This window comes from Drosophila albomicans, chromosome 2L (assembly GCF_009650485.2).
Source record: "Drosophila albomicans strain 15112-1751.03 chromosome 2L, ASM965048v2, whole genome shotgun sequence".
Taxonomy (NCBI): Eukaryota; Metazoa; Arthropoda; class Insecta; order Diptera; family Drosophilidae; genus Drosophila; species Drosophila albomicans.
The window spans coordinates 14,139,018-14,157,926 of record NC_047628.2 but is presented as its reverse complement, the minus strand read 5'-3'; the positions used below and the strand labels follow the sequence as shown (position 1 = coordinate 14,157,926).

Genomic DNA, 18,909 nt, shown 5'->3' with positions numbered 1-18,909 from the left:
GCACAGATTAGACTGTGTGGCTGGTCTGTGCTATGCATGTTGATTTGCATATGACATCATCGCTGCACAGCAGCGAAACTTTTGCGCAAAAACAAACAAAACTTAGGAATGCAAAAGGCAACAAGCGAAAAGAGAAGAAACAAGTCAACACACAGTCCAACGACAGACATAGAGAGACAGAGAGAGACTGTTAGTTGGGAGTCGCCGCCGTCGTCGTCGTCGTTGCAGTCAAATGATTTGCAACTCTGTGTAAATTTATTTGCCTGCCCCCGCCGACAGTGCTGCGAGTTGAGGCAATTATTAGTTGGCAGTCGAGACGAGCACGAGCACATCATAATTCCAAGAGGCTGGCAGCAACTGCAAGCGGCATCTGCAAGCGGTTGCATGCCCCCTGGTGCACACGAAGGCCGCAAAAATGTTTGATGCCGCTGAGATTTGGTCTGCCATTCAACTATGAATATGCACAGTACTATACATATAACATAGTCAACGAGTCTAGAAGCTGCCGCTGTTGCTGTTGCTGCAAATGCCCCGCTGGCTGCATCGACTGATTGCTTCGTTGGTTAGTTTTGGTTGCCAGTTGAAGTTGTTGGCGATTTGACGTTGATGAAGTGATTAACAATGCCATTGCTTTTGGCTCTTGATATCGTTTAGTTTATAACTTGCCCAGGGTTCACAATGGTCATATGCCAGCATCCACTCTCGTATCTCTCAGCAGGTGGATGGCCTGGCAATGACAGAATTATGCAAATTCAAGCACATCGAGAGTGCTGGAGAAGGGCAAATGCTGAAGCTGCAATTGGAGCTAAAATAACCTTGCGGCTACGCAATGGGAGGGAGTCTGTTCATTGCAAGAGTAATTGGGTTACTGAGGTCACATCAAATCAACAATTCTACGTTTATTGACGCTAATCAATGACGATTTGCTCATCAATGTGTGAACTTCTAGAGGCAGTAAAATTAAGCATTTCAAACTTCTAAAGTAACATTCAAATTTGACTAAGTAAATATTAAAATTTGACAAGCCATATTTAAACAAGTAAGAAAGCTACAGTCGAGTGTACTCGACTGTGAGATACCCGCTACCCATTTTGAATAAAAGCAATATATTTTGCGGTATTATTCTCAAAATATACCAAATATACTGCAAAAATACTAAAAATATACCGAATGGTATATGTGGTATATCGATAAAGTACCGCATTCAAAATATACCATAGACGGCTCAATATACCAGATTGTCAGCCAAAGTAACTAAGACCCCTTGTACGAGTAAGTAGGCGTTTTTGCCCATACAAAAGTATTTCTTTAATAACTTCGACAATTTTTATCTGATCGCAACCAAATTTTCAGGAATCATAACTACTATAGTTATTATTATATATACCAAAATTCTTCTTCTAGCTTTAAAATTACGCTTGTTATTCGATTTTTTTGATTTGCGGGGGCGGAAGTGGGCGTGGCAAAAATTTGAAACAAACTTGATCTGCGTGCAAACATAACAAATGCTGTCGAAAAAAAATTATAGCTCTATCTCTCGTAGTCTCTGAGATCTAGGTGTTCATACGGACAGACGGACGGACACACAGACGCACAGACACACAGACACACAGACGGACAGACGGACATGGCTAGATCGTCTCGGCTGTTGACGCTGATCAAGAATATATATACTTTATAGGGTCGGAGATGCCTCCTTCAACCTGTTACATACATTTCCTGTCGGCACAAAGTTATAATACCCTTCTACCCTATGGGTAGCGGGTATAAAAACGGATGTTGCAATGGTATATTTGTAATGTAACTGTATAACTGTATACCAATTAGTATATTAATTTAGTATATTTTAAGACTATTACCGCACTGTTTTGCATAAATATTTAACATCAAATTTGTGTCTGTTTTTAACATATGAAAAATACAAACTTCATAATATTTTCTTCTCATTAAATTCTTTTTCATATGCTTGAAACTTTTAACTAACTTTAATATAATTTTTGTAAATTTAATTCCTTTACATTATTACCTTATCATGTCGTTTTCATATGCTTGAAACTTTTAACTAACTTTAATATAATTTTTGTAAATTTAATTCCTTTACATTAATTAATTCCTTCAACATTATATTTCATAATTTAAATTTATTTACTGCACACGATGATGAATTAATATACCAATAATTAATTATTTTTTTTCAAATATTAATTAATGCATAAAGCTGCCTCATTCTTGTGTCTCTGTCTCTGTCTCAAACTAAGCACACGCAATTAACAATTATGAATCATCGACGGAAATCATAAGTTGGCCACTTGGTTGATTCAACGTGGCAATGTTGAACTAATTATATTTATAGACTTGCCCTTGGCTTGCTTTCAACGCGTGAATGGCCGCGTCCACTAGATCGTGATCATGATAATCATCGTCACCACAATAATCATAATCATCATCGTCATCGTGCGACCGACACGAGTTTCAGTTGAGTGAAATTTTGTGATTTGATTAGGAAAGTTCTGGCGTGTGCAGATTGCAACATGTGAAAGAAAAATACGCCAAGTAAAAGCGAAAGTCTTGAAAGCCAAATTGAGATGAATAACACACACACGAACTCATAAGTTGGCAAAGAAGTGCCGTTATAAGCCTTGTCAGCGCGGGAGACACGCTTCATGGGCTCAGTGTCAAAGTGTTTTGTTTCCAGCACATCACAATTGTGTAATAAAAACAAAAAATAAAATAGAAATGCGCTTATGATGCGCACAACGTGCCACGAGGGCAATCAAAATGTCCAAAATACAAAAAATAAAATGATATATTGTGGAAATTTACTGATGCATTGTGAACTTGTCAAACGCACCGCACAGTCATCGACATCGACATCGAAATCGACAACAAACTATGCGTTGATTTCTCATGCATAATGCAAAAGTGCAACTCGAGACGCTGAAAATTTCTAACAATTTTATTTTTGTGCGTTGTCGTCGTCGTTGTCGTCTCTCGACACAAATCAAATAAATGCGACTGACGCGACTACGACACGGCAACGTCTAATATTTGAAGAGCTCTCCAGACCAGACAAAGCTCAGACGGCTACTGGGCTTTAGTTTTTTGATACTCTTTATGTGGGTCTTGGAGTGCTGCTAAGAAGTGGATGATGAAAATGAATATAAAATAAAAAAGGTGTGACAACTGAGCTCTTGAGCTAAATCTTATACAAATTCTAGATTATTTTATTCAATTTGAAATGTGACTTGTCAAAAGGTTTATTTTGGTAATTTAGTTTGTGAGAAAATTGAGTATTAAATTATGGAAATGATTACTAGAAATTAGTTTAATTTCTGGAGATTAGGGAGTATTTTTAAATGTTTAGTTTGCACATATTAAATATCAATGATTTATAGATAGTGTCAACTTTAATTAAAACTTGGTAAAGATTTTATTTTCGTAATTTTATTTGTAGCGTACTGGAGTATTTACTTATGGAAATTATTTCTAGAAAGTAGATTAATTTGTGCAATCTTGTAGAAAATTATAAAATGTTTAGCTGATACATCCTAAATTTCCTAAGCTCTTAATTGGTTCTAGATTATGTTTTCAATTTATATAAATAAAATGTAAGAATTTTATTTTTTTTAATTTATTTAAATACTCAATTTTGTTACAAAATAAATTAAAAATGAGAATTCTAGTTTATTATTTAAATTTGAAAACATATCTTATTAAAATGATTGATAAAAAAAAATTTATTGACTCACAAAAAATTAAAAATGTTTAACTTTTAAAATAAACAAATTGTATGTATTGTGGTTCCAAATTATTCTTTAAATTTTTAAAATGACTTCGTAAAAATTCCTTGTAGCAAAATTAAAATGATTGCTATAAACTAGCATTATTTAGGCTACTTATGGAACATGTTCAACGAATAAGTATTACAAACAATCAAAGTTATTATACATCTATATTTTTTCATTCAATTCCCAGCTCTGGCAGCGTATTAAACTTTCGTTTGCTACTCACAACTTTCTTGTCTTTCAAATGCTTTGTGCCAATCGAATTCAATTAAACGATTTATTGATGGTACAAGACAAGGAAAAAAAAAACAACTCTTTGGCATTGGTATTCAATTTGCTGTCATTTTGGTTTGAGGAATTTCGAATGTCATAAATACAAGACACACAATGAAGACAGAGCATAACTATCGAATCGAATTGAATCGAATATGAAAACAGTTATCGACAACATCTTGTCACAAAATTAAGACATACACGTCCGAATAGAGTCATCTCGCATAACTGCAGCTGAATTAATTAAAATGCAAATTTTGTATGCTGCAGACCTCCCCGAAAACTGCATTAGAGATACAGAATGTGCACTCATTCGTGCAGTCATATTCAAAACATATTCGCATGCATACATTCGTCATCAATTTCGGACTAAGTGCAATGCCGATCTTGTCACGGACCAGAGTTATGTTTATTGATTTAGCTGTCAAATGCGTTTTTGCCAGTCATTTGCATAACACTTGGTGTCTCTTTCAGACTCGCAGTCGAAAATTCGAAATCCGAGGCAAGTTGAGTGCTGCGACAACTCTGCAACTCTCTTGCATCCAATCTAACTGTAACTACAATTTCAATGACTGTGTGTGTGCATAGTGGGCGCTAAGTTATGATGGGTGTGGTCAAAATGAAATGGATAACCATAAATGTTGTGTGTACTTAATTCGTTATTCAAGTCGAAACGCTTTTCAATTGTAACGCAAGCAATAAGTTTGTCGCAATAAATCAACTTCTTGTTATATTTTTCGATAATGCCCAAAGCACAAAGTGAACTATGCAAAAAGATGTGTGCATAAATTACAAAGATAAGAAAATTGCTAGATCTCCTCACACAAAACGATAGCAAAATAGATTTATGGCCACTAATTCTAATCCACAAATACAAGAAAAAGTGTCATTTAACATTTTGTCACTGCATAATTTAAATTCTTGTAATGAAATGCAAAATAAATGATTAGATTTATGCCAAAACATATGCATATAAATCATACCAACGAATAAATTAAATCGGAGAAAATGCAAAAGTGTTCTGCATGCTGGGATTAAATTAAATTGAATTGTACGAACTGCAAAATTAACTGAGTCAATCAAAAACAAGTAAGAATGCTTAATAGTACGGTATTATATTTGAAATATACCAAATTTTATGTACCACAGATATACTACAAATATACTAAATGTTATATTTGGTGCTGCATTCAAAATATATCATAGAGTGCAATGTAAACCTTCTATCAATAAAATAACTTGTTCTTTAAAAATCAGTATATTTAATTCAATTTTAATTCAGTGCTAAAGATTACAGCTTATGCATATTTTATAAATAAAACACTTAATTTATTGTTTGAGATTTGTTAATCTTGAATGCTGTTTAAGTAATTTCTGTAATTCTTTAAAAGTTTTCTTATAAATTATTAAATTTATGGTTAAAAAGGGAAACTTATCTTGACTTCTGAATATCTCAGAAAGAAAAAGCACCTACTGAGTTTTGCAATTTCTTTTCATCACAAAGTATTATGTTTGGAACCACTGTGAAACTGGGTGACACTTGTCATACACAGCACAACATACAGCACAGCACACACACTCATACAATTTGTCAGGTGGGTGTGTTTCTGGTTCTCATTTTGCCCCCTTTGCGTGTCACGTTGTTGTCGTCGTCTAATCGGGGCTTTTACTTTATATAATGGCAATGCAATTTGGTGTGACTCTTTGACACACATACCAGCGCACACTTATACACACCTGTGTGAGTGCCAGTGTGTATGTGTGTTAGTCTGTCAAGTGGGCAACAGCAAAATTTATGTTAAATTTTTAATGACTCCAGAGGCACAAACAAGGGAGAGAGAGAGAACGACTCGGACCTACAGCTCAGGGGGCAATGCATCAATATTGAATAAAGACATTTGCAAAGCAACCTTTGACCTTTTTTTACATAAGGGTGTGTGCTGCTTGATACAAATCGGGCAAAGGCAACAACAGGTGCAATTCATCGTTAACCATCAGTTGTGGCATTAACTGACAGCTATAACTCAACTCTCCGCCACAGCGGGTGTCATTGAAAAGGTTTTTTTTTTTTGTATTTGAAAGAACCTTTCAAAAGCACTCAATTGACATTTTGTAGTTTGGAGTTTACTTAGTTTGATTTATGCGCTCTGCTTAATGAATTAGAATGAAGTGAAGAGAGAGAGAGAGAGAGAGAGAGAGCAAGTGAGGGTGCTATCAAAACAACAATGAAATCAGTGGAATTTATCGTTCACCTGAGTGCAACAGTTTACAAAATTCGAATTTAGAATTTAGTGAAGAGTTTACAGTTGAATGATTGTTGTGTCGTGTTTTGGTTTTTTTGGTTTTTCACTGTCTATTTGGGCATCATTAAATTTGTTGAATTGGTTTCGACTGTTCAGGGGCAGCACTGTTGTTATGCTGTGTTTGTTGTTGTCTCTCACAAATCTCTGTTACAATTTGTTGGCCACCCAAAACTCTGACCAACAAATGTACATGGCCATTTTGCGGAAATGCGGGAATGGAAATTGAAATGGACTTGGGCATGGCTGCGATTGCGAAATGGACAGCGACACGTAACAACAACAATACAAATACAAATACAAACACACCACACACTCTACACTCTTATACACTTGCACATTTCGTTAGCTGTCATGATTTATTGTTAGGCTCTTTTGACAGCCATATTATTTTCCAGCCGCTTTGCCGCATGTCGTTGTCGCTTTTGTCGCATTTTCATTGTCGTTGTCGTTGTTGTCGCTTGTCGCTTGTCGTTTGCTTGTTGTTTGTTGTTCTTATTGCCGTTTGTCACTTCAAAGTGTTGCGGTGCAAAGCGAAGGAATTTTCGGGCAGCATATTTGGTTACACACACACACACACACACACATGCTCTATTTTAAGGTGTATGCGTGTGCGTGCTCAAGTTGATAAGGTACCTGGAGATGGCCTTGAGCAACAATTGAGAATGTTGTCTCACGCTATGCGGCGACTCTGCAACTACATTTTAGCCAAGATTAGTAGGAAACTGTTGCTCAAATTGTGCTTTTGCTTGAGATTATTAATTAAGCTGCTGAATTTCGTACTAACCACACAAGTGAAAGCTTCAACTAATGCAACTTTCAATTATAATCATTAAATGTTCTGCAAAATTTGTAATTCGCATATATATACATATATATTATGTTTGAAATTACAACAGATCCTAGTGAAAACTCATTTAGACCACACCTGATACATACTAATATCATAAAAACTTCAAATATAGAAAGTGTGTGAGACATTTACTTCAATTCATAGAAAGTACGATATGATTTTTAATTTAGAATAACAAATAAAGAAAAACGCAAAATTAAAATTTAAAACACATACATTTTTAAAAAAGAAAATTTAAAAAATATGCAATTATATTGACCCAAAATATTTAAATAATGAAATACCACAAAAGTTGCATTTAAAACACTTACAAAAGTGCAATCTATTTTTTACAAATTCAAATTCGAATTCATAATTAATAATTAATATAATGTATAGAAAATATGCAATATTTTTCATTTAAAATATATAAATATTTTCATAAGAATATTCATGAATTTTTAACATAATTTATAATTAATTAAATGTGCAACAAGCTAAATGAAAAATACCTAAATAAATGTGTGACATCATAACACATTTTCCATTAAATAATTGCATAGTTGTAATGTTTTAATTTTATAAATATTTAATACATTCGATAAAACTCAAATGCCAAATAAGTATCACTTTTCGTTGCTCACTACATCACTTGCACATTAGATAAATAAATCAATAATATTGGCAAGCATTTATTTTCAATATTTATTTATAATTCAGGAAAATTCCAACCTTTAACCGAATTGGAGCTGTCAACGTGTCAAAAAAGTGCTGTTAATTAAACGTCATGACGTTGCTAGACTTTTAATAGAAACCCTTCTGCAAATAGCATTGAAATGAAGCAATCTACTAAATCACTTCCGATTGATTTCCGTCAGCCTGCTGACAGCACAAACTACTAAATAAAAACTTAAGCGACCTGGCAAGCAAATTGAGCAATTGCGCTAAACCTTAAAAAGAAACTCACTCGACTTGGCCATAATAAAGCGCAAGTCTGGAAGTGTTGATGCCTTGACACTACCAAAAAAAAAAAAGAAAGACCATCACGCACCTCTGCATGAAGTCACGTAAGTTTTATTTATGTGACTTGATGGCGTTTTTTATCACAATGCCACGTGATCGCTGATCGCCAGAGAGTTCTAACTGTAACTGTAATAATAATGTGTACGGCTAGCTGTAATGTGTGTGTGTATGTGTGTGTGTGTGGACAATGTGCATCCATCCACCTTGACCCCAATTTATCAAGTTGACGCACTGCATTTGAAATGAAGCTCATCATCGATTTTTATCAACACTGTCGGCATCAGCGTGTAATAATATGGTGTGTATATCCCATGTGGTTTCGCTTCTGCAAATGCAAAGCGACACAAATGCTGTAACTGAACAGATTGTGGGACTGTGAACACAAAATACGCAGTTACTAGACAAAAGATACATATCGTTTACTTGCTTGCCGACGCCGCCGACGTTGTCTGACAAAAGAGTTTGCTGTCAGATTAACTAGCAAACTGTCGTCGCACAGTGTGTCTTCCCCTCTCTCTTCCCCTCTCTCTCTTTACATATGTCTGCATATAGTTTGCATGATTTATTAAGTGATGAAGCCGCCGACGACGACGCCGACGTCGACGAAGATGATGCCGCGGCATTCCAAGAATTCTTTGCAACATCATGTGTGGCAGTGCAATGTGTGGGAGGCGGAGGAGAAGTCTGGATATCGTTACTTCAATCCACTTGTTTGTCTAATAAAGTCATTAAGCAGCTTCAAGATGCTGCCCCTGGCCACAGCAACAACAACAACAACAACAACAACAACAACAGCTTTTGCCAGCAATCTGGCCAAAAATGCAAGCCAAGAGTGCTGAGGGCAAAACGTTGCCAATTAGTTGAGAGAATTTATATTGCTTTTTTCAAAGCACAGAGCGCAGCGCAGAAAATACGAGCAAGTAATTTCTTGAAATTTATATTAGATGCTGCCATAAATTATGGGACCCCAGGGAAAGAGGTCGCAATAGCTGCTTCGAGAGTCATTTCCACAAGCCAAGAAAAATGGCCAAAAAAATAGAAGAGAGTGCAATCTGAACATTTTCCAGAGACAATAAGGCAAAAGTTTTGTGCAATTGAAAATGAATGAAATTCATTTGCAGCATATATAGAAACTTATATAAGAGTGGCTGTTGCAGCAACTGTGGAATTCTTAAAGAGCAAAAATAAGTGCATGAAATGCGGGTAAAACTAAACAGCAGAGTGTCAACAACAACAGCTGGAGAGCATAAAGAGCGTCACGGCAGCAAACACGCAATCGAAACTGAGCGAAAAATGACAACATCAAGAGCTAACACGACAGCAACATGCAGGCAACAAACAAACATGAGATGAGGCACTAAAGTAGAGGATAATCAATAGCAACAGCAGCAGCAAGAAGTGCAATAAAACTGCATCAGCAACAGCAGACAGCAAACAGCACGCAATAAGAGCAACAGCAGCAACAGTTACATAGCAAGAAAAGTAAAAGAGCCACAACAAAACGACACACATGCAACATGCAACAAATACTTGAGTTGTAAGCAGTTGTAGCTTGTGTTAATGTTGTTGCTGCAGCAGCGCAAGCAAGTTGTTTCCAATGTTGCTTGTTGTTGCTTGTTGCTGTTGCTGCTAGTTGTTGGCAGTTATTGCTGTTGCTGCTAGTTGTTGCTGTTGCTGTTGCTATTGCTTGTTGTTGCTTTTAGTAGTTCAAGGTCAATGTAGTTGTTGTTGTAGTATTGTTGTTGCTGCTGTAGTTACTATACTGCTCTGGTTGCCCCTTTTGTTGCTGCTATTGCTGCTTGCTTTTTTTGCTGCTGCTGCTTTTCGGGGTGTTGCTCGCTCTGACAACCGCTTTGCGGTTGGTTTTCATTTCACACTAAGCCGCTTTGCCATTTGAAGTGCAGGGCTAAGCGCAGATTCCACAGCAGCAAAAATAGAGATAGCAAAAGAGAGAAGCCAACTCAGCAGGGAAGCTGTGATATAGGAAAAGGAAGACATCGAGTAGAGCAGATAAAGACTTGCACACAAAAGGCAGTTAAAAGCTTATGAACACAGCGCGATACGAGTGGCAACAAATGCGACGACGATAAAGCGACAATGCCAGCAACAGCAACAGCGACAGCAACAACAACAACAAAACACTACTATCAAATCTGCAGCTAAACTGACAGCACAGCAGGGGCGTGGCGCATGCTGAGATATGGGGGCGTGGCATTCATACATATGTGCAAATGAAGCTCGAAAAGGTCAGTGCGGGAGCAACAACTACAACTAAAGCAATAATATTCACAGCAGCAACAGCAGCAGCAGCAGCGGGAGAGCAACAGCAACAACAACAACACAACAGCGACATTTACAGCAAATAACAAAAACTTCAACTCTAAATGCAACTGCAGCTACAATAGAAAGCTTGGCAAATTGCACAAAATATTTGCAAATATTGCGCTGCGTGCAAATTTTTTAACACCTTTTTTTGTGAAGCAGCAGCAACAACAAAAAGTTGAGAGTTGAGGAATTTGTGTTGAATTGAAAAATGTATTTTTGTCTGTTGTTGGGTTTATTGCTGACTTAAATAGCTACGTCGTTATTATTGCTTATACTTGGAATACTCTATGAGTAACTAAAGATATAAATGCAACTGCAGCAGCAACAGCAACAGCTAAGCTCCACTTGAGAAACGTTTAAGCCTTTCAAGCAGATTTCATTGCAATGCTTGGCTTAAGCACACTATCAAGTGCATTAAAAATGTACATTTTCATTTGTTTTGTAGATCTGAGCTGAAGTTTTGTTTATGAGAACAATACAAAATTTAACCAAGTATCTTTAACAATTCTGATCAAATAATATTTACCGACTATATTAAAGCATTCTTTAATAAACATTTTATTTCATGCTAGTAAAACTATCTTGATTTTTTACTTACACAATTTTTAATTTTTCCACAAATAAACATTCACACTTTCCTCAAACTAAAATAGAACAAAAATACATTTTTCATTCATGCTTAAATACAAATTTTTCTAGCCAAGCAATGTGTAAATATTAATCTTTTGATTCTCTACTAATCCATCATGTACAAACATTAGCTATACCACATTTTAGACAAGCTTTGGCTAAACAAATCCCAGCGATAATTTATAATTTGCATTACAAGTCGCATTTGTTTGAGCTGTCGGTAATTAACTAAGTCTTTAATTTGCAGCACACATTTTTTTTATGTATGTGTGATAAATTTTAACGCATTTATCACTGGTTAAAAAAAGTAATATGGTTTGCAACATTGCGTATACGCGCTGGTTAACCACACTTGGCGCGTTAATGAACAGAGTAGAGCAGAGCACAGAATAAAGCAGCCCGCAGCAACATCAAATGAAATAAATGTTAAAAAATGTTTTACCAACTTTGCAATTAAGTGCAGCAGCAGCGGCAACATGCAAATAATGCATTATGTAAACATCGAGATACATTTTACGAGTGGCCTCTGGCTGCTGCTGCTGTTGTTGCAAGTTCAAGAGGAAGAGGAAGCAGAGGATGGAAGCAAGAGCGCCACGGCGTCATCCACAGACATATGTAAATACAACTACATGCATAACATATGTGTGTCACTCGCCATCGAGGGGGAGTGAGAGACAGAGACGGAGACGGAGAGAGTAAGAAGAAGGGACAAGCATTGAGCGTGTGTTGTTGTCACTTTAATGGCATAGCGCCAATTTCACCTGTCGCAAAAGGCGACTCATGCCACACTTTTAGCTTTGTTATCCCACTCACACTTTTACATACTCAATTTTCGCTCTTGTTATACCCGCTATCCAAACAGTAGAAGGGTATTATAACTTTGTGACTGCAGGAAAAGTATGTAACAGGTAGAAGGAGGCATCTCCGACCTTATAAAGTATATATATTCTTGATCAGCGTTAACAGCTGAGACAGCGATATTGCCATGTAAGTCTATCCGTATAGTAGAAGTTATTTAAGAAATTCTTTTCAATGGGAAAAACGCCTCTTAGCTACTTTGCCTGACAATTTGTTATATTTTAAGCCCTTTGGTAAATTTAGAATGTAGTATTGTACCAATATACCAAATATACGCTTTGGTATATTTTTGTATACCTGCGATACATTAAATTGGTATATTTGAGGGATAATGCCGAACTATTTTTAATTTTTTTCTAAAATGGTTAGCGGGTATCCCACAGTCGAGCACACTCAACTGGAACTTTCCTACTTGTTTTAACTGTAGTTGCTGTTGTTGTTATTGTAGCAGCTGTTTTGCTGCATGCTACAACAGCTGCCACACTTGCTGTTTATTTTGCTGCTATTTTACAATATTTTTTCCGAGTGCTTTTTAATTTACGATGCCATCGCATTAAACGCATTTCATTCAAGCTTGTTTTTTATGGCACGCTTCATTGCATCCATTTTACTTTTCTTGCGATCGTAATTATGCGATAATCATTATTGACACTTTCGGAAATTGCACTCAAATGCAACAACAACAAGCATTCAACTCGATTGAGATATTTTCTCAATTGCAGCATTGAAAAATAATGTCAAGACTGGTAGTAAATAGTTCATAACTTTTAGTAGCAAAATATTGTTTTGCTTTGCATTTTATTTTGTATTGTTAGCAGCTTTGAAACTATTATTCAAATTGCAATTTGAAATTGTTTTTACGAAATACATTTCAGCAGAGCTTATCAAGGATTAGCAGCACAACAAAAGAAATGCGTTTATTGTTTGGCCAATTTATGAATGCCCAACACACGCTATGCATATTTCATTTAATCAATATTCCAAAAAAAAATGTTTGCTAATTCCATTTGTTGTGTTGTTTTCAAAGCATGAACAATTCAAACAAAAGGAAATTTCTGCAGTTATTTCACATCAAGAAGTGATGAAGACAAACAAGCAATGAAACATTAAAATAGGATACAACTATTCTACAAATAAAATAAAGCTACAAAATCAAAAACAAACAAATTATGTAATGAAATCCACATAAAATGATTTGAGGAAAAATAGACTGACTAGAAATAGAGAATAAAAGCAGTTGCTTAAGAAACATATACAAAAATGAAAATATCTGCAGAAATCGTTATAAAATATATTTAAAATAAATATCCCAATTCTGCTTATTAAAGACAACTAAAAATTTAGAAAAATAAAATTAAAATAAGCTACAAAACAAATTCACTTTTTGTAAGCAAAAATAAATACAACAAATTAACAAATAGAATCCTCATAAAATTATTATGATTGAGCTTAATTTTTTAAATTTAATATAAGCTTAAAGAAAAACGTAATTAGTTGCTAAAAAAATAGTATAAAATGCAAAAAATATTATAAATAATTGAATTACTAACAAAAAGAAATCCTCATATTCTACCTTGAATAAATTCCACAATAATCTTCTTCATACTAATTAAAGTGTCACACGATGCAAATGCAATTTTCATATGAAATAAACGCATCTTTTCTAGGTTATACAAGCGAACTAATCGTCGAGCAAATGCAAAAATATTTTACTAACCTAAAGCACAAAAATTCCAATCTTATTAGCCAAGCTCGAAAATGGGTCAGCTGCTTCCAAGAAAACAGCAAAATTAAAAGATAGACAGAGAGAGAGTGAGAAACTAAATTAGCAGCGATTAAAAAAGCGAGCGAAAAATACTCGAGAGCGTCTTTTGGCACTTGATTATTGTGTCCAGTTTGCCCCAGTTGCAGTGGCAGTGGAAGTTGCAATTGCCACACTCTCTCTGGTTTAAATAGACAACTGTTTGCATTGGGCTAATTAAATTTGCCCTTTGCAATTAGGTGAAGGTGTGCGCAAGAAAAAGGAACTTGAAGCACTTGAATATTAAACAAGAATGTGAATGAGAATGAAATGTGAGCGAATTTCGCCACAAAATGCAATTAAATGCTGACAAAACAAAAGCTATGTAAAAAGCGTAAATTAAATGCAACAATTTGTTGTATTTGCAGTTGTAGTTGTTGCTCTTAGCCACAGCTGCAGTTCGTTTCAATTAGCCAACCGCAATGGGCATTTGGTCAGCTCAACAGTTGAACAGTTAAACAGTCTGGCAACTGGACAGCTGGACAAACAATTGCGGACGGCGTTTGTCTAGAAATCAGCGTTGACCCTTTAACAAAATTCTGTAAATATTTAACAAGAGAACTGAAACAGAGCAATGCGTGACTCGTTGTTTTTTTTTTGTTGTTGCTCTCGTTCTCATTGTTCTTGTTACCATGTTGCCATGACTCGTGTTGAAAGCCAAAACACAAATGGTATTAGCCGTGGTCAGTACCTATTGTACACACTGCCAACGACGTCTGTTTGCAGACCTATATTTACATATACACACATATGTACTATATATAGCACGTTTAACGCACTGAAAGAAATCAATCAAATGCAATCGCAGTGGAATTTGCATTTATATAATTTATAAATGCAATAAATTAAAAATTATAAATCGCTTTTTATCAAAATGCTCAGGTAAAAACATTTAAATCAGTAAAAAGCACAGCAACCATTTGAATATTAATTTTAATTCATATTTGTAAAAAAGAGAGAAAACATTGAGACACCACCAATTTAGTTGGCAAATCAATTCATAGTTATACATCATTTTTTTTTATAATTTTTCCAATGGATGACAAATTTGCATATAAAATAAATCGCAGCTAATTTTATTAAGAAATGCAAATAATATTTGTGCCATCTATTAATAAATTAAGCGCTCTTTATTCATAGCAAAAGCATTAAATCAATATTTGCATATGTATTACATTTATATCAATTGAAAATAATAATCAATTATATATTGCTTTTGTATCTTGCCACGTTTAAAATCAAATAACACCAATGAAAATATGTAAATAAATTTTCTTTTTGATCAATGCAAATATGCTGGAAATTTTATGTTTCGCTTTGCTCTAAGCTTTAAATTTCGAATTATAAAATTTATTTATTTACTATATTGCCGTCAAAAACTTAATAGTTTTAGACTTTAGAATTAGACTTAAAAGTCAAAATATTACCTATGTATAAATCAAGAAATAGCAGGAAACTACCTCAATAGTAATTTAATTTAATAATTAGTTTAATAATCAATAGTAATTTAATAATTAGTTTAATAATTAAATTACTATTGAATAGTAATTCAAATATAGCACCAATTTTTATTTCTACCGTTTTTTGCTTATCATATATTGTTTAGACATAATTTAGTTATTTCGTATTATAATAAAATGTAAATTGCCCTGTTATGTTAGTTGCTTTGACTGTCAATTTGTTATATTTTGCACAAATATGTATATATCAATATACCAAATGCATATATCCCTAGGTAAACTTTATTATGTATTTAAAATAAACTGCAACTAATTTCATTCACAAATATGAAGAATTCATATCCATAGGAACAGCTTATTTAGTTCTATATTATCAGTACTATTTCCTAAATGGAATCTCCAATAATTCGATTCAATTGAAATGCTCTGAAACTTCTCTACAATACGTACACATTTGCCACATTTAATTTCACATAATTACAATCAAAAGATTCAATCTAATCAGCATAAATTTGCTCGAAATTTTATGTTTTCCGCTTTTGCATTGCTCAAAGTTTTCCCTTTCATTTTCTTTCCGTCTAGAACTATTAAAATAAATTACCATTGAGGGGCTAGCTAGCTGGCTGGCTGGCTGTCTGGCTGACTGGTTGGCAGACAGTGGCTATGAATCATAGAGTTGAACGCGCATTTCGCAACTCATCCGAGTTTACACAATAGTCTCTCGGTGTAAATATTGAAAGTGCTGTGTGTGTGTGTGTGAGAGGCTGTTTGTCTATCTGTATGTGTGTGCGTGTAAGTGTAAATGTGTGTTTGGTTGACCAGTCGGCAATAAAGCAAGCCAATTTGTGGCCTAATTCATGCCACGCATTGAGCTCGCTCTACTCTCTGTCTCTCTCAGCGACTTATCAGCGTTGAACGATGAATCTATAACAATGTCTAATGACATCATTGCACAGCAACAACAACAACAACAACAGCTGGTATATAGCTTTAGCTTTACAATGGGCGCAATGCCAAACTTACCTCATTATCAATGCCGCCGCCTCGTCGCATGCTGCCGCGCCTTATCAATGGCGTATTTCTGTTGCGCGCTCGCAAAGCTTCAATCTCCTTTTGATGCTTCTGTTTGTTCATATAATGCTCGTGTTGGATTTTGTGCTCATGCTCCAGTTTGTTCCACTGCTCGTTGGAGAAGGCATCGATGGCTTCATCGTTGTCCCCATCGTCACCGTCATCGTTTAGGTTGTCATCCAGAAAGCTTTTCGGCTTCTCTGTTGTGCTTGGCTTGACTGGCGGCGATTGAGGCTGAGGCTTGACCTTCTCCTTGTCGCGCTTGAAGAGCCAATCAAAGACATTCCGCTTGGCCGCCGCCTTGGCATGACCATTGGCAACACTTGGATGCTTATTATTGTTGGTATTTTTATCAACTTCGACATCCACTGTCTGATCGTAAGCATCGTAATCCTCTTCGTTGGAGCTAATTGAGGGCAACTTTTGACTAAACAACGAATAGCGTGGCATTTGTTTGGCCAACTCGGCAGTGGCTGCATCGTCAGCATCCTCATCATAGTCCTCATCCTCATCTTCATCATACTCATCATCATCGTCACCATCCTCGTAGCTCTCCTCGAGCTGTTGCCAGTTGGGGGCACGTGTGGCACGTGGTTGCATCCAGGCAGCGTAGATGCCATCGCGATCAAAGTAACGTGTGCCGCTCGAATTGCTGAACGAATGCGCTGGAGGAGCATCTGTTACAACTCTCGAATATGTTGCCGGGGCAATTGTGGTGCGATGTTGTTGCTGCAGTTGTTGCTGCTGTTGCTGATGGCGCAGCGCGGGGAAAACACGTTGCTCCCAGGCGGCATGATGACGATTGTGATGACGCAAATGATGCTGTTGTCCCGGCCCCGGCAACATGGCCAATTGCTCCAGTTCCAGCTTGGCTGCCGACGGCGGTTGCCTGTTGCCAACGCTGCCAGCGAGTTCGGCACGCAAATGTTGCTCATGACGCAAGTGATGATGTGGATGCTGGTGGCGATAGTCGAGGAGGCCAATGTCATTGCCATTGCCATTGCCATTGCTATTGCCGTTCTCCTGTGCCTGTTGCAGTTGTAACAAGCGTTGCTGTTGCTTCAGCGTGCCCGGTGCACTCGTTGTTGTTGTTGCTGTTGCCGCCGCTGCTGTTGCCTCATGATGTCGATGCGAATGCTCCTCAGCTGTGGCACAGCTGAAAAGCACCAGCAGCAGCCACAGAAAATTAACCATGCTGCTGCCACGTCTCATTTCAAATTCTAATGAGTTATCCTCGACTGTAATGCCGTCGTATTGTTTTCAATTGCCTTTATTCTTTTCCTCTTCTCCCACTTTCCTCACTTTTGTGCTGAAATTTTCTTCGTTTTTTATATTCGTATATATGTATTTTCCTTTTATTGTTGTTCTTTGCCCGCTCACTCGGTGTTTTCGCTTTGTTGTTGCACGTTTATGCGTTCTTATTTATTTAAAGCATTTTTTTTTCTTTTGTTACTGCATTTTCCACCATCAGCCATAAATCACTCGTTCTCGTTCTCACAGTCCACTTTCCTTCTCGACGTCACACTGAGACACACATGCCAGATTTAAATAAATCGACAGACACTCTTCGCGGAATTGCAATTAACAACAAATATTTTAATTGAACTTCATTAATGTTGCCACCAATTGTTTGGCAGTTTCTTTAATTCACATAAATCTCATTGGTAGCTTTTAATTTTCAATTTTTTTGCATTATTTTCAGCAATTCTTTTATGATAATTCCTCTTTTTTCATTTAAATCTCGTTGGTGATTTTCCCAATTGTATTTTCAATTCATTTAATTTTTATTATAAATTTTTACTTAATGAATGCAATTTTAACAAAATTCTTTTCACACTGCTGTTTGTTAAACTTATATTTTTATCATATAAACTTTTTTACCAATCAATAATATTTTTTGTTAAGCTTTTCACAATCATTTTATATTTTATTTATTTGTTTTATTAATGCAAACAACTTTTTGCCACCGTACAATAAAATGCGTTAAATTACAATAATTTTTCCTTCACTGAATTATTGTTTACTTAAATATTCAATGCATTTTTAAGTCACATTTAATTTGTTATTTATTTAACGCGCGCGTTTTTTTCTTTTACGGTCTGCCAAAAAAATGCACACAGATATGCGTTTATAATTTTATATGTTTATTTGTTAAACATATTTGAATTTATTTTGCACGCACGCATAACAATGTATGTTATGTTGTTGTTTACCTCACAATTGTGAAAGAAGTTTGTTTGAATTGTTTTTGGATGCGTTGGAGACACGCGTTTAACCCGCACATATGACGACACGAAGCGACTTACAGATAACAACTGAATCTGAAACGGCAACTGAATCTGAACTGATGCGCCGCAATGTTGAGAGCACTGGCTACACTGAGAAAAATGCGCATGTACTTTAACACTTAACAAGGCAGCAGCATAAAAACAAAAATCACACTCTATATGCATTTATTTATAATGTATTTTGACAATTAGATTTGCATTTTTGTTCTCTAATAGCGAAAACATTTAAATATTATGCTCAATTGGAAATTTCAATGTAAATT

The 18,909-nt window shown here is 35.7% G+C and overlaps 1 protein-coding gene across 2 annotated transcripts in view; it reads right to left on the bottom strand.

The window, feature by feature from the left end:
- LOC117564629 (probable WRKY transcription factor protein 1) overlaps positions 1-18,648 on the bottom strand; it is an 82,009-nt gene extending 63,361 nt beyond the window's left edge. Inside the window, exon 1 of one of the 2 annotated variants that reach the window (XM_034243487.2) lies at positions 16,311-18,648. In XM_034243487.2, the coding sequence (XP_034099378.1) occupies positions 16,311-17,570 (1,260 nt within the window). In that variant the 5' untranslated portion in view covers positions 17,571-18,648. The remainder of the gene's footprint in view (positions 1-16,310) is intronic. The other variant, XM_034243485.2, reaches the window with a different exon arrangement.
- Between the last annotated feature and the right edge of the window lie 261 nt (positions 18,649-18,909).